The sequence below is a fragment of the Ambystoma mexicanum genome, chromosome 14, assembly GCF_040938575.1.
Source record: "Ambystoma mexicanum isolate Mex_15411 chromosome 14, UKY_AmexF1_1, whole genome shotgun sequence".
NCBI classification, from domain to species: domain Eukaryota; kingdom Metazoa; phylum Chordata; class Amphibia; order Caudata; family Ambystomatidae; genus Ambystoma; species Ambystoma mexicanum.
The window spans coordinates 39,536,818-39,555,761 of record NC_090940.1 but is presented as its reverse complement, the minus strand read 5'-3'; the positions used below and the strand labels follow the sequence as shown (position 1 = coordinate 39,555,761).

The window sequence follows — 18,944 nt, the reverse complement described above, 5'->3', positions numbered from 1 at the left end:
TTGATAGAAAACGTAGCGTAGCAAAGCCAAACATGCGACAGCAATATAGTTCTTAGTAAATATTTTTCATATGAACTTGACAATCAGATTAAATCTTCTACAATGAAATTATAGAAAGAGTCTTGAGTTTTAAAAGGACTTATCTTGTGAAGAGTCTTTGAAACTTTTTTCTTTTTGGATAACTCGAAATCTTCTTACTCCTGTTCAGTGCCAAAATGAATCTCCGCAAGATTCCTGTTTGCTTTTCCAAATAAGCCGCTCGACCGCTTGAAACTTGAAACCCCTGAACAAGTTAAGCAGGAGCAGCTTAATACACGACCTCTCAGCTGGGCAAAGACGATGAAAGGCAGTTTAGAATGTTCACTGTCTTCCCTATAAACAATCACCAGCCAATCAGAACTTAGACTGAGGACCTCCATCTTGGCTTGGGGCATTCTCCATAGGCTGCAATGAATGTTAAGGGCAAAATTGGCTGTTTTAAAATTAAACTCATAATAACTTCCAAAAACCTTTCTATACTAATTTTCCCCAGACCTAATGTCTCAGAATATGTCACTGTATCCTAACAGTACCTGACACATAATAAGGACACTCTTCCCCCGTATAGAGGGCAGAAAAGCCTTCAGGGCTATCCTGATGGCCCTCAGCTCTAACAGATTGATCCAACGACTGCTGGCGGAAAAGTCGTTGGCATGAGCGCCCCATCATGTGAGGGGAGCATCCGTCACTACCGTCACCTCTGGCCATGGTTGCCAAAACTGACCCCCCCCCCCCGCCCTTATCCGGTTCCCTTCGTTGGCCCACCATAGAAGATCCTCGGAGACCGACAATGGAATCTGAACGGGATCCAACATCTTGCCGGAGAACTGTGACCACTGCATCTTGAGAGCCCACTGCAGGGATCTCATCCGCAGCCGGGCCTCTGGCACCAGAAAAATGCAGGATGCCATGAGGCCGAGCAACCTTCAAAAGCCGGGAGTCTCTGGGCATGTTGAAACTTGTCCACCATCTACACAATGTGATTAGCACTTACCTTGGGAGGTGAACACTTCCCCAAGGACTTGTCTAGAATAGCCCTGATGTACTGGAGCTGTTGGGAAGGTGTCAGATGTGACTTCTTGAAATTCAGGGAGAAGCCCAGCCTGTGAAGGGTGCGGCAGGTGACACCGAGATGATTCAGTGCCATCTCGGGAGAGCGCGCCCGGATCAGCCAGTCGTCCAGGTAGGAGCAGACGTGAATCCCCCCCTCACTTGAGGTACACTGCCACCACCACCATTAGCTTGGTGAAGGCCCTCAGGGAGGAGGTCAATCCGAACAGCAGGACACGAAACTGAAAATGCGAGTCGCCAGCCGCAAACCTCAGGTACTTGGTGTGCGCGGGATGAATCGGCACATGAAAGTAAGCATCCTTGAGGTCCAGAGACACCAACCAATCCTGAAGTTGAAGGGCCTGGAGGACTTGAGAAAGAGTGACCATCTTGAACGTGTCCTTCCTGAGAAGTTTGTTCAACCAACGCAAGTCCATGATGGGTCTCAATCCCCAGTCTTTATTTGGGATCAAAAAATAGGGGGAATACCATCCCTTGGTCCTCTCCGCTACAGGCACCAGTTCTATAGCACCTTTCTTCAGCAGGGACAAGATCTTGTGCGCAAGGAGCGGATCCGGAAGCTTCAAAGAGAGTTTCCCCGGTGGGTTGTCGTGAGGCCACTGAAGGAAGGGAAAGCAGTAGCCGTGGGCTATGGTATCCAGAACCCACGCATCTGAAGTATTGGCACGCCATTCTTCGAGATGCTGAGACAGTCTGCCCCCAACCGGCGAACCATGGGACATGGCCTCATGACTGAGCGGAAGCGGCTGCGGCAGTGCCTGAAGGCAAAGAGGCAGCTGCCTGAGTGGCTTTGGCAACTTGATTTCCCTGACCACCACGGGTACTTTTTTTGCTGGCCCCTTTGACTTGCGGCCCCTCTCGTTCTACCAAAGGATGAGTAGTAATGAAAGGAACCTCCCCTCCACTGCTGACCCCTAGGCTGAAAAGGCAGAGGTTGACGCACTGCGGCGCTTGATTTCGCCGCAGCTTTTGAGGTCTGCAACCTCTAAAGGCTCTCGTCAGCCTTGCTGCCAAAGAAATGTGCGCCATCAAAGGGCATGTTCAGAAGACGGGCCTGCACATCCGGAGCAAACCCCTGACTTCCGCAACCATGCAAGTCTGCGAATAACGGTGCTCGCAGCGATGGACCGGCTAACACTGTCGGCCGTATCCAAACCAGACTGAAGGGATTCACACATGGCATCCTTGCCGTCCTGCACGAGAGCAAGGAACCCATCCCTTTCTTCCCCCTCGGGAATATGCTCAACCGTCAAAGAAACAATTCCACAGAGTGTGTGAAAACCTTGCCAAGGCACACGTGGAGTTGGCCGATTTCAAGGCCATGCTCCCAGCTGAAAATACCTTCCGGAACCAACCGTCGGTGGCCTTGAGGTAGCCATAGCCGCCTGAACCACCAAACTCTGGGGAGTGGGGTGAGTAGATAAATAGCTGGGGTCGCTAAAGGAAGGGCGGCATTTCTTGGTCAAAGTCTTATTAACAGCCGGAAGAGATTCCAGGGACTGCCAAGCAGCTGCCAACCTTTTCTGCAAGTTAAGATGAAATTGAAAAACCGGGTCAGAGGACAGGCCTTGATCTAAAATGTCCGTCAGATAATCCTGCACAAAGTCTTCAGGAGGACTGGACCAGCCCAGATACTCAAGACCCTCGCCATGAGCCTCCTGTACGAAGACACTACATGAGCCCCAGGCTCAGGCCTACCGAATTCCAAGTGTCCAACCCACTGGCTTCATGGAGGGTCTGCCGCAACTCCTCCAAGTGACTGCCTCCCGAAAAAAGTGGAGCATCCTCATGTCACCTAGGTACTCCACCTCAGACCTTTCCTCCTCTTCATAAAGGCCAGCCAGAGGGAGATGAAACCCAGGTCTGGTGACCGAAGAGGGACTTTAGTCCAAAACTGGCCTCACAGACTTCAACATAGCCTTCCTTGGAGGATCCACGATATCCGGGTACTCCCAAAGGCAGATTTTGAAAAAAATCCCTGAAGGCGTCGACAACCTCGACGTTGTGAGCGCCTAATGCTTCGGCGTCGACATAGGCGCCGACGGCACCGTGGACTGATACGACGGCAAAACGTCGACGTCCGAATCGGACTGACAGCGCCGAACGAGTCGACACCTGCCCTCAATAGGTTGCTGCGGTCTTGCTGGAGACGAGGACCGAGACCTAGAGACACGTCTCTTTCGACTCTTCAAATCCTTGTCCGGACAATACCTCAAAGGCTCCAGATGCAAGTTGCGTCGTGGAACCGAGCCCAAAGGCGTGCGAGCCACGGTACGAAACCGATCCTGGCCGGCTTCATCAGAAGAAGTGACCAGACCTGTGCCCTGCGATTGAAAAATCACTAACATGGATTGTTTAAACGCTGCCCTTTCCGCCGGAGCCGAGGACTTCTTAGGGCACGTAACCTTCCTCGAGGCACCATCCTCCTAGGACGACAGGGAAGGCGACTGGTGACAGCGCTTCCTAGAGGGCCGGGACGAGTAAGAAGAGTGTCGGGAACCACTCTGGGACCAAGATCCCCGGGACTCCTGACGTGGAGAGTCCCCCCCTCGAGTCGCCGGTGGAAACCCCCTTGGACTTGGAAGTCCGGGACTTAACAGGCTTAGAGCCCCTACCTGCCTGGAGCTTCCCCCTTCCACTCGCGCAAGGCCTTGCCAGTCAGCGACTGGCATTTCGAGCAGTCGGTGTCGTGCGACTCGCCCAAGCACCACAAACAAATGCGGTGGGGGTCGGTGAGCGACATTTTTTACTTGCAGTCCCGGCAGGTCTTGAAGCCAGACTGCAGAGTCGGAGGGGTCGAAGAGAAAGACATTGTAATGATGAACACATGAGACGCGCCGTGTTTTACAAAGTTAACACACTCGTGGAAAAAACGGAACTGAGGCTACGGGCGTTGTGCATCCTATTTATAACATCCTGTGACGTCGCCCTTGAAGGAGTCCTTCGAGGGACATTGACCCGACGCCATCGATGCAGGACGCCCTCTGCCGAAAAAGTTTCCGAAGTGCACAGCTATGGACATTACATGTCAAAGATGTGGAATACGTTGGAGGACACAATCCATTCGAAGCATATTCTTGGGTTGCGTTCCAGTTTTGATATCACTCCACAATCCCATATCATGTGCCAGAATCCCGCTGGGCCCTTACCGCACCTAGGGCATTCATCCATTAATGTTGTATTCGTTGCCCGTAATCTGGTTAGTGTCACATATGTTCTGTGCATTATATTAAATTGGACCAATTGAAATCGGGCATTCCGTGATACCTTTTGGACCTGTTCCCATGCCTTTACCCACTCTTTCTCCGATATCTGGTACACCATGTGCCCCTCCCATTTCTCCTTCACCTTCAGTTCCCCTCCAGGTTTCCTCTCCCTGTAGGGCTTTGTAGATACGCGCGACCCTCGATGTGCCCCCGTTTGTTCCAGTAGAATCTGCTTCAGCGGACACGTCTCGGGCTCTTCTGGGATTTCGTACCATAGTTCCGCTAGTCTGACTATTGCCCCATATGCCAGGAACAGGCCTTTCGGCAGATAACATTTCGTACACCAATCTACAATTGGTACCGGTTTCCCCCAGTCAAACAGGTCCCCAACCACCTCACATCCCCTCTCTAAGTCTCTGTATTTCTGCTCTCCCTACAGCTTGCTGCAGTTTCCGGTCTATCCCCCAGGGTAGGTTCGCTCCATAGAGCCCTCTGTGTCCCTTTTGCCGAACGTATTTCTTCCATCTCTCCCTAACTTCCCCAAACACAATTGTACTCCCCCTTATTACCCACCGGTTTCCATAACAATTCAACTCCCCTCCGATGTGGTGGTAGGCCTCCCACCAGCCCCCTCAGGACTACCCCCCACACACCCACACACACACACCCCCCTCCCCTGGTTGTCCCCATTCTAGTACCGTTTTCAGTTGTGCTGCTATGAAGTATTTCTCATAGTCTGGTAGGCCAAAATACGCCGCCCAGCCTCGGTGTACACAGTGTTACTAGGGACACCCTCCTCCTCCCGTTGTTCCATAGCAGCTCCCCTATTCTGCCGTCTAGCATTTTAAAGAAGATTTTCTTTCCCAGGTATGGTATGTTGGCAAAGAAGTAGCACAATCTTGGTAGGATCACCATTTTGCATAACGCCACTCTACACATCAGGGAGAGAGGTAGGTCCTTCCAAAACTGAACTGAGTCCACTGCCCTCGATAATGCCCTCTCCGTGTTGTTTACATCTTCGTCCTCATGGAATATCTGTATGCCCAGATACTTAAATGACTGTCTCCCATTTAATCCCCACCGCTGGTAAGCCCGACACCCTCGCGGCCCTCCCAGGGGGGAACAGTGTTAGGGAGAATTCTCATAAATGTGCTAATTCCCTTCACCTTAGAGGCCCCCAGCAACTTTGCTGGATTTTAAGGACTTGATTTTTTTTTTTTACCTGGAAAGAGTGTGAGCCTTATTTCACACTCATGTGTTTTGATGTATGTTTTACACTTATGTTCTTTGATTATGGGGTTTTAGATAACTCCATAGGCATCTTTTCATGTGCGTTACACAGCACCTTCAGTGCAGTGACACAGGGATGTCTTATAGTCTTCCCAATGGGATCAATGTAAAGTGAAATTGACTTTACTAGCCTTTCCAAATTCCTAGACCCAGCACACACCATTTTACAATGGAGTGCCGGAGGGGTTAGTCTCCCCTGTGTCTAAATACTCATGTAGCAGTTAAATGCTCTTGTGGCAGTGGTTTTACAATGAACTTCCATGATTTTTCCCAACTGCGAACACCGGTAGCTAAAAATCACGGGAGCCATATTTTTCATGGCACCTTAAGCCCCTTTGTTTAAACGGGTCCCGGTCATCTTTTTGGAAAGGTCCTTCTAGTGTTTGTTGCTGCGCGCCAAACCAGGTTTGGTCCCTTTGTTCGTGTGCCTTTGGCAGGCTTCAGGAGTGAAGACTGCCTCTGGCCTCTGAGTGTCTGCGGTGGGCAGGAAGGTCTTCACACTGTCGTTTCTCAGGGTTAGCAGACCTCGCTTCCTCCACGCCGGTGCATCATTCGTGGCACCCGCCTCTCCTATGTTGGTCACCTTAATTTGGTCTCGCTGTATAGGGCTGAAATGTCAGATTTGTTCAGGATTTTAGGCCGGTAAAACATGAGAGCTGCGAAACTGCGTGCACATCGCACGTCGGCTAGCCACGCCCCCATGAATGGGAGAAACTTGCATAAAAGGGGAGGTATTTTGCAAGGGAGGCTGAGTCTACCACTGGACGAAGGAACCGAAGAAGAAACTGGGAGAGAAGCTTGCTGCACCCTCCTGAAACCGTTGGTTTGCACAGTGAAGCCCTGCTGCATGCTATAGCTCCAAATTTCTAATCGACTTGAGAAGCATGGAAAGGACAACTTCTTCCCTTGTGTTGGTGGGACCAACTTACACCAAGACGAACTTGCCTGGAACCCCTCTCCCTGCTGGCTGTTCTTCTTTGCTGCTGCTGGAACCGAGTACCAGGGGACAGGAACACCAGAATTGAGTGCATAATTTTTAAGCTGACCCGAGCTTCTGGAAGAACCTAAGGACTCCCTCAAAGCAGGACGAACCAAGCCTGAGCCACCTCAAAAGAGTGCTGGACCCCAGAAGCAAGGAGAGCCCACAAGGTGTCCAAGAACTGCAGTGGTGCTAGTTGTGAGTAGCTGAAACCGCAAAGTGCTGTTGATCTGGAGTAAGCCCATTGCTACCGCCCAAGTCCCCAGACGTCCTCCCTCTTGTCCCCACGACCGAGGCCCAGGAACAGAAGCCAGCTGGAACCTTTTCTTCAGACTCAAGGTACTGTGCAACTATGGGTACTTACCTCTTGTTGTGTGTAGCTTTCTTGCTCTCACTGGAGGCTTACATTTGCTGCCCTTTGCAGAGTTGCTTGCATCTTTGCTTTTCACAAGCCTCCCAGCTTGTGGGCCAACAGGGATTCTTTTTACAACAAAACTCTTTAACATTGTGCAAGACTTTTGTGCTATCTTCAAGAAGTGCCAGAGCTTCCCTAGACTTTGCTCAATTGACACTGGCAGTCCTGGCTCCCTGCAGACTCTTCTTACCCTCCGACTTTGTGCTCATCTGTCCCTCCAAAAAGTCATACATAAGTTACTTGTAGAGCTGGGAAAGGGTTAACCTACATTTCATTGGGGGATTGTTAAGTGAGTAACTGTTCAGAGAACTTGTTAACCTCACACAGGGCTACTACATACAATCTTGCCCAACAGTCCCTGGCCCCCTCCATGGTCCGAATAGTAGCCCTTGGGCAGGTTGTCATCCTCATCCGAGCTAGTATAGATGTGCACCTGCACACTTGGCTCAGCCCCTTGAGCTATCCCCTTTCCAGGGGTCTTCGTCAAAGCTGCAGCAGTAACCTCACGCAGTGCTGGTATGGCCATCCGCAGACGCAGAGCAGCCGTCACTACGACTGTGGGCACCACCCTCGTGGTCTGCCCCTCCTTTGATTAAGTAGTGGTTGTCGATGAAGTCATCGACAGGGTGGTTACAGCAGTCTTTGATGTGGCCGTTGATGTTGTCTTGGCTGGTTGTGACGCCGATGGCATAGCCAATGGAGGCAGTCAAGGGCCCACTTTGGATATCTCCTTCGTCGCCTTGTCCGCCGATGGTAAGCAGAGTTTCGAAGGAATCAAGGACTTTCTCTAAGAGGCGGCGCCCATCACCAGTAGGCTCACTGTGATGTGGTCGGTGACGGCGACCTTGTCCTTTCCGAGCGGAACCCGCAGCAGCGGCAAACCCAGTGGGATCAGTGGCATGCAGCCTTGCCTTCTTTTGGAGCCCCGCAGGCGGGACATCCTCAAAGGACCTCAACCTCTTTTCTGAGTGATTTGGATTGTGGGACCTGCCGATCCCGGGGGGGTGGGGGGGAGCATGACCATGCCCAGAAGACGAGTCAGAGGCCTTAGCCGATTTTAACCACGCAGCCAGCCTGCTGAAACGATCCTTCTTTGTCTTTCCAAAAAGCCACGGCAGACCTCACGTATCGCTCCTCATCATGGTCCGGATGCAGGCACTGGAGACATTAGTGGTGTCGATCTGCCACGAAAACATTCCTTAGTCCACATTTTGTGCAGAGTTTGAAGAGGCATCTCTTCTCCTCGGTCATGGCCAAGCCTAGGCTTTCTCTGATCCGATGAAAGATCCTCAATGTAGTATCTTCACTGACAGCAGATCCCCGCTACTGGTAGTCAACCTATGGCCGAACGATCAATCCAAAAATGTGTCAAAACTCCAATTTTACCAGACAACTAAAAATATTAGGATAAGAATTGCTTGGAGAGTACCAAAAGGACTCCCAACACTGAATCATGCAGTAAAAATCTAAAGCTGGCCACCAGGGGTGAAGCTTAGGGAGAGGACTGTCATTGGATGGGACAGCGTGACCCAGAGCTCAGTGATTGGTTTATTGGAGATCGACAATTTGTAAGTGAAAGTGAAACTGTTTTTTTCTTTTACAGAGGATTCCCAGCCTGACAGGGAATATTCATGAGCATGTGAATCCATGCAAGACCCCATGCTGGAGCAGCAAGAATGATTCCCCAAACAAATAAGGGTGAGATTAAACCTTAAACATAAAAGTTGCTAGCTGGAACCTGCACATTCTCAAAAGCTTTTCAGAACGCAAAGCCAACGGTCCATTTACCTGAACTGTCGGAGCCCCCTTCTGGACTACCGCTGGAATACATGGTGGCCAACTTCCCATCAAGGATGAAGCGGAACCAGCCATTGCTCCCGTTGGACAGTTCCAAGGCAGCAGCGTCACTCCATATGTACAGGCAATCCCTCCCACGGATGATGGACCAGTCCCGCCAATGGTAGGGTTTTCCTTGCTGTAGCTCCTTGGCATCCTCCTGGGGCTCATCCTCCTATGAAGGAAAGAGTGAAGAAAAATAAGCAATGTGGACAAAACGACCCTGCACCTACAGAGCCAGTGTGCTGCCAGACTTTTAGGGACTCTCTCAGCTCTTCCTGAACAGGAGCACCAGGTCAGCCAATGTCATTTCACAGAGGTCACAGGGCAACAGAGCTGACAAAGAATGAAAAGCATGTAGCTAGCTCCACAAACACCAAGTAAAAATTAAACTGGCTGATTGTAGAGCCTTTGGAGGAGTGCCATGGAATGCAAACAGCAAATCGAACAAGAGCCAAGCTGTGTGCAACTCAAAACGAACGAGATATGGGTATTTTTGAATAGCACATGAAATTGACAATTGTAAAGAGGAACCCTCACTATCGTCTTAGAAGTATTCTCGTATTCAAGCACCAAAAGCTGGTCTCTGGGGACTAAAACATGCTAATGGTACATGAAAGGGTGCATGCACCTGCCAAACATATGAAGGAGCCTGTGTAAGTAGCCTGTGTGATAATTTTTGAAAAATAATTCTTGCAAGGGTTTCTCAACCTTTTCCTAGGTGAGGATGTATATGTGTAAAGATGTGGTCGTGAGGGATGCTTAGGCCTCCCACGGTTTGTCGATCACATACCTTGGTATTGCAGAGTATAATGAAGGTCACATGCTGGGTTTTAAATATGTGTCTGTTAGTGGCAGTTTCACCCAATACATATTTTGGGAACTGGCTCTACCCAGCATCCCACCACATTGCAGTGGGGTGTACTTGCACCATATTCTGTTTGCCATGTGTCTGGGTGAGCAAATTGGGGTTAGCAGGGGCTGCTGTTCACCAAATTTGTTGACAGGTAGCCACGGAGACCAGCACAAGATGGCAGTCTCTGGTTGAAGCATTGCGTGGTAATTTGCCTGCCGAGTCCTGTCGAGGTACAGTGCAGGAACGGACCATATACGAATGGCATGCCTGGGTGTCTGAGGCTTTCAATGGAATACACATCCCAGCCTAAAACACAGAAACATATGCTCACCAAGTGATTGGGTGGCAGCCTAGAATTGAATGGTCTCAGGACAGTTTTCTAAAGTCCACCCAGGGGCATTATAAAGCTATACTCTAGGCAATACAGTAATCGCCAACTCTTAGTATAATCCCATACTGCATAATTTGGCAGCATAAACAGAGCAGTCAGACTTATCTTAGGAAGGAGAGAAGGCTGTAGCTTGGTACAAAGATTTTGTAGCATACACATGGTCCAAAGAGAAACTGATGTATTGTAAAAAAAAAATTGGTTTATTTTATATATACACAGGCAAAGAGACTTCTTTAGAAAGCAAAGTACTATTATCATTCATAAACAATTATAAAAATCAACACAATACTTTTGGTATGCAAACCAAAGTATAAACCTAATTTAAAAGAGCAGTATGCAGTTCAAGGCGAGTAAAACAATGATACACATTTAGAACGGCAGCAAGCTATTCCTGGGAATTAGAAGTAGACATTTAGAATGATCCAAGGCAATTCAAGCTAAGCAGAACCTGTCGGTAAAAACCTACAGCGTTATTCTGTTTCAGGATGTTAGGGACAGTTTTTCTACAGTCCAACTAAGGGCTTCATAAAACCATATCTGACGCAGTAAAAAAATCTACACCACATGAGAACATTTGGTAGCGTAGACAGAGCAGCAAGGCTCATCTTAGGAGGGAGAGGGCAGTAGATCAGTACAAAGAAATTGTAGCATACACACGGTCCAAAGAAATACTGAAACACTATATTGTAAAAGAACAAGTTACTTACCAACTGGTAACATTCTTTCGATTGGATGTTCCTCCAACGTATTCCTCATCATGGCGGCTGTGCGGTGGTGAGATTACCTGATCTACAAACTTTTACCTGCAGACACAAGGAAAGGCGAAGCGCCGCTCCAACTCGCATCAGTCTATTGGCAGGAGCCGATAGCAGTTGAAGCGGGCGGTGTGCTTCCCCATCGCTTCCTCATCACGTGACACGCGTCACCTGACGCCCGTTGGCCACGCCTACAGGAAGTGCCTTCATATCCGGCACTCCCTCACCCTTGCGGCGAGAAGCCCGAGGTGGAGAAAAGGGCGAGGCTGTTTTTGTGCTGTTTGCGGCTGGATCGGCGATAGGAGGCGGAACTCTCTATGGAACCCACTAAACCCCGTACAAGGCTCCAGGGCAAACGAGAGGTATCGATAGTGCCTATACAAAAAACGACCAACAACCGAGATCCTGATGGAACCATAACGACTAATTTAAAATCACCAAACACACACAACATCATCAAAGCAAAATCTGTAGATCAGGATTGCTTGCTCAATGTCGACTTTGTAACCCACACTCTTGCTCATGATAAACTAGACACAAAAATATTATGTTCTGCCCCAGCTTCCTTGTCTCATCTTGATCACGCATGTTCTATACGTGACCCTCCTAAGTCGCTTACACATCCAGAGATGCTAGGATATAATTCGCGACTCGAAAATTCCCATCAAACGCCTCTTCAAGAGCGTGCGAGGGCAGCCAAACAGCAATGACAAGCAACACATCTCCCAACTGCTATGACAAATGATGATCCCACAAATCCACTCATGGCACGAAGTGTACGTCTCTCATTGGACATCACAGAAATCGACACAATTATAGATTTACAAGGAAACAAACTTGAGGTTTGTGGCGGCCTGTTTACACCAAACCAAATCGGAAAAATCGAGTCATCTACCCCAATAGGTTTGTTAAGAACCGCTTCGCCGGTGAAGGAACCTATGGAAACCAACCTGGATGAAACAAATTCTTCCATCTGTGTGAACCCTGGGAATATAAGTAATTCTCCCGAATACCAACGAAGACTGCCTACGACGATGTTAGATCTACAAAATACTTTGGTAGCAGTGTTATCAACAGCTATGATACCGTTTTTAAAAATCGAAGAAGCAATGGTTGATTCCATCAAAGACCAAGCGACATTGCTAGCAATGCTCTTGACCAAGCAAACACAGTTTGAATCCCTAATAAGCTCCATTCAAGAAAGACTAAAATATGAAGCTGAATCATCAAGAACATGGCAAAATAGACTAGCGGAAGTGGCGAGAGCCGATAGAGCTGACAAATTAAGCCTAATGGACACTTTTTCAACTATCACCAAAAAAATGGTGGATGACAAAGTAAAAAAATCTGCACAAGTAACAATGAACCTACAATGTATATCCAAACAAACTCAGACAGAAATTCAATCTAATTCAAATATGAGGAAAATAGACCAAACGACCCAATACGATCATCAACTCTATCCAGTTCCAATTCCACAAGCCTTGGTTTCTGCAGGGCAAGAGATCACGGAACCACCCGCTTGTACCCCATTTGATATTTTCGATTTGTCAAAACGAGGATTAGTGGGGCAGGAAACCGCTATTAAACCAAAGCACAAAAAAAATACAAAAAATGGGTCACGTGCATTTCTGCGAAAGGTACTAAATGCTCAGAAAACGAATAACGAAAGGACAAAGACCAATAGAAACTCTCTGGTTAATAACCAGCCTATTCTTCCACAACCGATTCTAATCGATGGAAAAGTAGATAGAGCTCTAAATCTTACATCACAAGGCAATCAGCTAACGCCGGAACCACTAGATATACTTTTAGATGTAATCAATCAACAAACCACCCCGAACTCTAGAAAAAGAGTTAGAGCTCTAAATCCTACGGCACTCGGCAACCAGAGCACACTTGAACCACAAGCCATACCTAAAGAAGTAATCATTCAGGAAACACGAATCAAAGCTCCAAATCCTATTAACCTGACAGACACCTCTACACAAAACAATGTAAGTGACTATAACTCCATTTCCATAAACTCTCAAGATGAATCCCACATTGTAATAGATGAATATGAAGATTCACTTCTTGACTACACTCAAACTAACATCTCTCTGGCATATTCAGCAGTTTCCACTGAAGAAATATGGCCAGTTAACAAATCAGAAAGAGCCATTGAATCCAGTGGCAACAAAACAATTCATGTAACCCCTAAACTATTCAGACCAATTTTTAGAAATCCGTCAAACATTTCGTGTGCATATCGACTAGCTATATATCCGAAGAAATTGAGCAATGAAGATCCTGTCATCTTAAATAGATCTAATACTTTACGATTGTTTAAGGCAATCCCACAATTGTCCCACATAAAAACGGAAGATATTGAGTTAATCATATTTCCAAATAAAAAATATATGGAAGAAGCCCATGTCGATTTCTCCAACTACGACACAATGCAATGTGTCCTCAACAACAAACATCACTTATTGACCTTGGGATTTCAAACAGAAGAAATCATGGTATCTCGTTTGATGGCGGAAAAAAAAATAAGAACACTAGAAACCTTTACTAAAAATATAACCAAGAACCGAAGTGAGCAAAAAATTATTCAAGAAGGTGGGAAAACAATTAATGACAAAAGTCTAAGATCAAATGACAAAAATAAAATGTCACGAGAAAGTTTAAGAAACATCTCTAACTTAGACGTGAATTGGAGAACAAAGAAAACGTATCTATAACAACGAAAAGCCCCATTGAAACCCCATACAATCCTATGTTCGTGGAACACAAGGGGACATAGACATCTTTTTGAAAATGAGACACCTATACTTGAACAAGTCGATATCATATGTCTCCAAGAAACCTGGTTGAAAGAGGAAGTAGTGTGTGATGGCTATAGTTCATTCATGAATCCGGCCATAGGTTCACAACAAGGGAGACCAGCATCAGGAATGCTCATATTATCAAAAATTCAACCTACATGGCGAATAATGGAAACTAAAATAATCCATCCGTGGGCACAACTCCTATCCATCAGCATTCCGTCAATACAGAAATCTAATCCATCCTACCCTGCAAAAGACACATGCTTATCAATTTTTAACATATATTGGAACCCTACAGCTATGTCTGACAATAAATTCATCGATTCTATATGTGATGAAATCGACTTATTGAACATCAGTAATAGTACAAACGAAATCATCTAGGCAGGAGATTTCAACTTCCATCTTTTTGACAAAGGAGGAACCAAATTGGCACTTAATGAAATGTCATCTAGAGCGAGAAAATGGATTAAGGAAATAACACTACGCAACATATACCTAAGTGTCCAACCCACGAACGATAGGCATTCCATTGCCGACCTGGTCACGGGAGAACTCCAACACAATAATTGATTATATCTTCACAACAGAAGGTATTCGAAATATCACAACTTCCACTGCGAGTTCCACGAATCCAAATAGTGACCATCGTCAAATTATTATTTCCTGGCGAGCCGAACCTTCAAGTGATCAAGGTTTGAAGCTTCCTGAACTAGAAATAAACAACGGGTTGAACCGGCTCCGAATCAAAGATCATCAAACACGAGACTTACCTACTCTATTCGAAGACACACCTCTGGAGGACCAAGCTAAATTAAATTATGGCTGGATCTTAGAGAAGTATCAACAATGTACATCGAGAAATCAACAAAGAGTCAAACAGACGCACACTCACTATTTCAATTTACAAATCTTTCTCGAAAAAAAGAAACATTACAAACGACTTCGACAAATAAAGAAAGATAGAGACTATCAAAGTGAAATAAAAAAGGAAAAACAAAAATTCACCAACATAATGAAATCACACAAAATGATAACGAAACAACATGATGCAGAAGCACTTTTGAAAGCATTAAATGGAAAAAATACGCGACAATTGTGGTCCTTGATGAATATAACATCGAAAAATCAAACCTTGATTCAAGAAGTGGAACCACATATATGGGTTAAACACTTCCAAAACCTATATAAGAAACCGGTATTCGAACCAACATCAGTTCTTCAAGAAGATACCGACCCCTGGTCACTAAAATGGGACATAGATGATATTACCACCACCATGAGGAGTCTGAATTCATCTAGAGCCCCGGGACCGGATGGGCTAGCAAACGGCAACCTCAAAGCAAATCCAGAACACTGGGCCAAACTTTTCGTACATCTCTTATATCTGATAGAAAAGACGAAAGAGATTCCTCGTACATGGTCAGTAGCTACTTTAATACCAATCTATAAGGCTGGAGATAGAAAAAACCCAGCCAATTACAGACCAATAGCCTTATTGGACCCGTTGGGTAAACTCTTTGCAGGCTATCTCGAGAAAAAACTATCTGTTTGGGCTATTCACAATGGTAAACAAGCAAAAAGACAGACTGGCTTTGTCACAAAAATAAGTACCAACGTCAACCTTCTCTTGCTGAATATGATAAAATATGAAGCATTCACAAAAGTACAGCAGGTATACGCAATCTTCATAGATTTGAAAATGGCCTTTGATTCTGTTAATCGACAACTTCTCTGGTCCAAATTGGCTGCTTGGGGCTGTCCATCGACCATTCTCCACCCAATACAACAGCTATATTCGAACACGTCAATTAGAGTTCGACTTTCAAATGACGGAAAAGCAACAGCCCCAATTCTCACATGGAATGGGTTAAAACAAGGTTGCCCCTTGGCGGCTTGCCTCTATAATCTTTACACTCATGAGTTTGAACGAAAAATTAAACACACTACAGCGAATCCACCGAAGATAAATAGTGAATTAATTCAAACCTTAATTTTCGCTGATATTATTATCATGGACAAAACCGCAAAAGGTCTCCAAATAACATTGGACAAAACGCAAACTTTCATGAAGGAAAACGATCTACAAATTAACACAGATAAAACCAAAATGATGAAACTCATAACTGAAAACTCTACGAAGCAATGGACGCCGAAATTCTACCTGGAACATAAAAACATTGCGTCAACCAAATCCATAAAATACTTAGGTGTAATGATCAACCCATCTAAGAACGAAAAAGAATGGCAAGAAAACATCGAAGAAAAAACAATATCATTGTCAAGACAAGGCCGCTTCTTTCACTGCAAATATGGTACCTATACGGTAAAACCTACAACTCTATTGTATAAACAGAAAGTCATTCCGATTTTGACTTATGCGAGCGAATCTCTGATACATCAGCATCTATTCAAATGGTCAAGATACGAAGCTATATTCTGGCGAAAAACCCTTGCTCTACCAAAATCTTTTCCAATCTCTAGAATTCGATACGAACTCGCCCTCCAATCTATTCAATCCATTGTACTGTGGAAACAAATGGACCTATACAGAAAAATCATCTCGGAGGAAATAATCCCAACACTCGAAATCTTGAAAGATAAAAAACATCCATCTCAAGTTGCAGCCTTAACAAAGTGGACAAGCGAAATCAAAGAAAAAATGCAACAAGAAGAAATTAGCGAAGAAATGCTGAGAAACAGACCACAATACGCGAAACGAAAAATTCAGAAAAATGACTGGATAAGAACAATGGAAGACCAGAAAAAATTTAAAAGACATCTAAATGCTGACATGGAAGTAAGAGCTATTAACGAGATGCCTTTGTATTTACTCCAATTCCCTGATGTGAAAATTCGTGACCTATTTTTGCGCTTTCGTTTGAACATACTACCAACACGCGAATACTTGTCATTAATAGATCGAACACGTAGTAATTCAGCAACCTGTCGCTACTGTAAAGACCCTATGCAGCAAGAAACATTATTCCATCTAATCATGGTGTGCCCAGAGCTAAAAAATAAACGTGACTTATTTAGAGACTTTTTTAAAATCTCAGACCAACAAATGACAACAGAAGAGCGTTGGGCAACGCTGCTCCAAGGAAACAATCAGTGGTTGATCATTTCAGTGATCAAGTTCTGGAACGAAATCAACAAAGAAGTGTAAAAAAAAATAATAGGCAGATCGAAATCTAGTGGCAAGAAGAGAATAAGGAAAAAGAAAAAATGAAAAGTTTGATAAGTCAAACAAAACATTTATTAAAAAAAAAAAAAAAAAAAATTCCTCATCTTAGATGTATTCCACCCAGCTTTGCTGCTCTTCGGAAATGTTTTCAGCAGAGGGCGCCGTGCGTCGATGTTGTCCAGTCGATGGTCCCTTGAAGGCCTCCGTTGAGGGTGACGTCATCGGGTGTATAAGTAGCACGCGCGGCGCCCGTTGGCCTCAGTTCCGTTTTTCCCCTTTTTATATCTTTGCTCTTGTACTGTGTAGATAGTGCCGGCAGGCAGGTATGAGCCTTGCGAGATTTGAGATGGCAATAACCTGGAAAAATCTACAGAGGGGTAGGCTGGGAGGGCGATGAGGAATACGTCGGAGGAACATCCAATCGAAAGAACGTTACCAGTTGGTAAGTAACTTGTTCTTCGAGTGTATTGTGTCCTCCAACGTATTCCTCATTTTAGATAGACTCCCAAAGCAGTATGGACAATTCCTCTGGAGGAGGGGGTAGATTTTTCGATACTCTTAGATAGCTGAGTATAGTACTGCTTTTCCAAAAGTTAGCTCCCTAGACTGGGAAGCATCCAGGTTATAGAATTGTGAGAAGGTGTGTAGCGAAGACCAAGTTGCTGCTTCCCAAATGGATCTTATTGGAACACCTCTTTGAAGCGCCGTGGAGGAGGCGGTGTGTATATTGTTGAATGAGCCCTTACCCCTTCCGGAGGGTCTTTTTGAGCTATGTAGCATTCTGAAATGAAAAGCACAATCCAGCGTGAAATTGTCTGTTTTGTCACCGATTTACCCAGTTTCCTTCCTGTGCAACCTATAAACAGCTAGTTGTCCACTCTAAGTCTGGAAAGTCTAGAGATGTAAAAGCTTAAAGCTCTTTTCGGATCCAACCTGTGTAATCTTTCCTCCTACTTCGGAGGATGGGGTGGAGGATAGAATGCGGGTATGACAATTTTCTGACTTAAATGAAAATCAGATATTACTTTCGGTAAAAATGATGGTTTTACCCTCAACACAACTCTGTCCTTATGGAACACAGTATAGGGTGGCCCAGAAGACAGTGCCTGCAATTCCCTCACTCTTCTTAATGATGTTAGAGCAACCAAGAAGGCCGTTTTCCACGTTAGTAATCTTGATGGACACGTGTGCATAGGCTCAAAAGGAGCACACATTAAGAATTTAAGGAATAAATTTAGGTCCCAGATCGGTACTTGAAATGGGTGAGGAGGAAACGCATTAGTGAGTCCTTTTAAGAATTGTATTATCAAAGGAATTTTGAAGTAGGAGCATTCTTCCGATGAGCGCTTGAAAATGGAAAGCGCCGCAAGGTAACATTTTATTGTTCCAATATTCATACCTCTATGTGCTAGGGTCAGAAGGAAAGATAATACTTCCGGAACAAAATATAGAAAAGGATCGACATTCTTTTCTCTGCACCCGTTGCAAAACTTTTTCCAACTGCAGCGTTATGGAGACTTTGTTGCTGGCCTTCTTGCCGAAAGCAACACCTCCATAACGTCATCTGGAAGGTTCCAATCCCTGTATCTCAGCTTTTCAGATACCAAGCATGAAGGTTGAGCGTGGTTACGGAAGTCGGGTTTTGCACCGGACGTACAGAACCGCCTCCTGAACATGGCTTTTGACGGGTATCACCTTTTTGGCAACAAGGCTGACGAGAGCCTTGAGAGGTTGCAGACCTCAAAAGCAGCGGCAAAATCGCTAGGAGCTGCTATTAGGCAACCTCAGCCTTTTCGTGCGCAAGGGCAATCATGGAGGGGACGATCCTATCGTTATTACACCTCATACAGGAAGACGAGAGGAATGGCCAGTCAAAGGGGCCAAAGAAAGGCCACTCGTGGTGGACGAGGAAAACGTGCTAAGCCAGCTCCAGCTGCTGCCTCTGCCATCAGCAGCTGCAACATCCGCCACAAAACCACTTTGAGGACTTGCACCACAAAAGAACCATCCTCTGGATGGAGAACCTGACCTTCCATTTCAGAGAGAAGGTTCTCTCTCTGAGGAAGACGTACTGGAGGACAGATGGACATGTCTAAAAGGTCCGGG

The 18,944-nt window shown here is 45.8% G+C and overlaps 1 protein-coding gene across 7 annotated transcripts in view; it reads right to left on the bottom strand.

The window, feature by feature from the left end:
• The window catches only part of HECTD1 (HECT domain E3 ubiquitin protein ligase 1), a 1,011,111-nt gene that overhangs the window by 624,100 nt on the left and 368,067 nt on the right, over positions 1 to 18,944 (bottom strand). For all 7 annotated transcript variants that reach the window (XM_069638480.1, XM_069638479.1, XM_069638478.1 and 4 more), the window contains one exon: positions 8,789 to 9,011. In XM_069638480.1, coding sequence (XP_069494581.1) covers positions 8,789 to 9,011 — 223 coding nt within the window. The remainder of the gene's footprint in view (positions 1 to 8,788; positions 9,012 to 18,944) is intronic.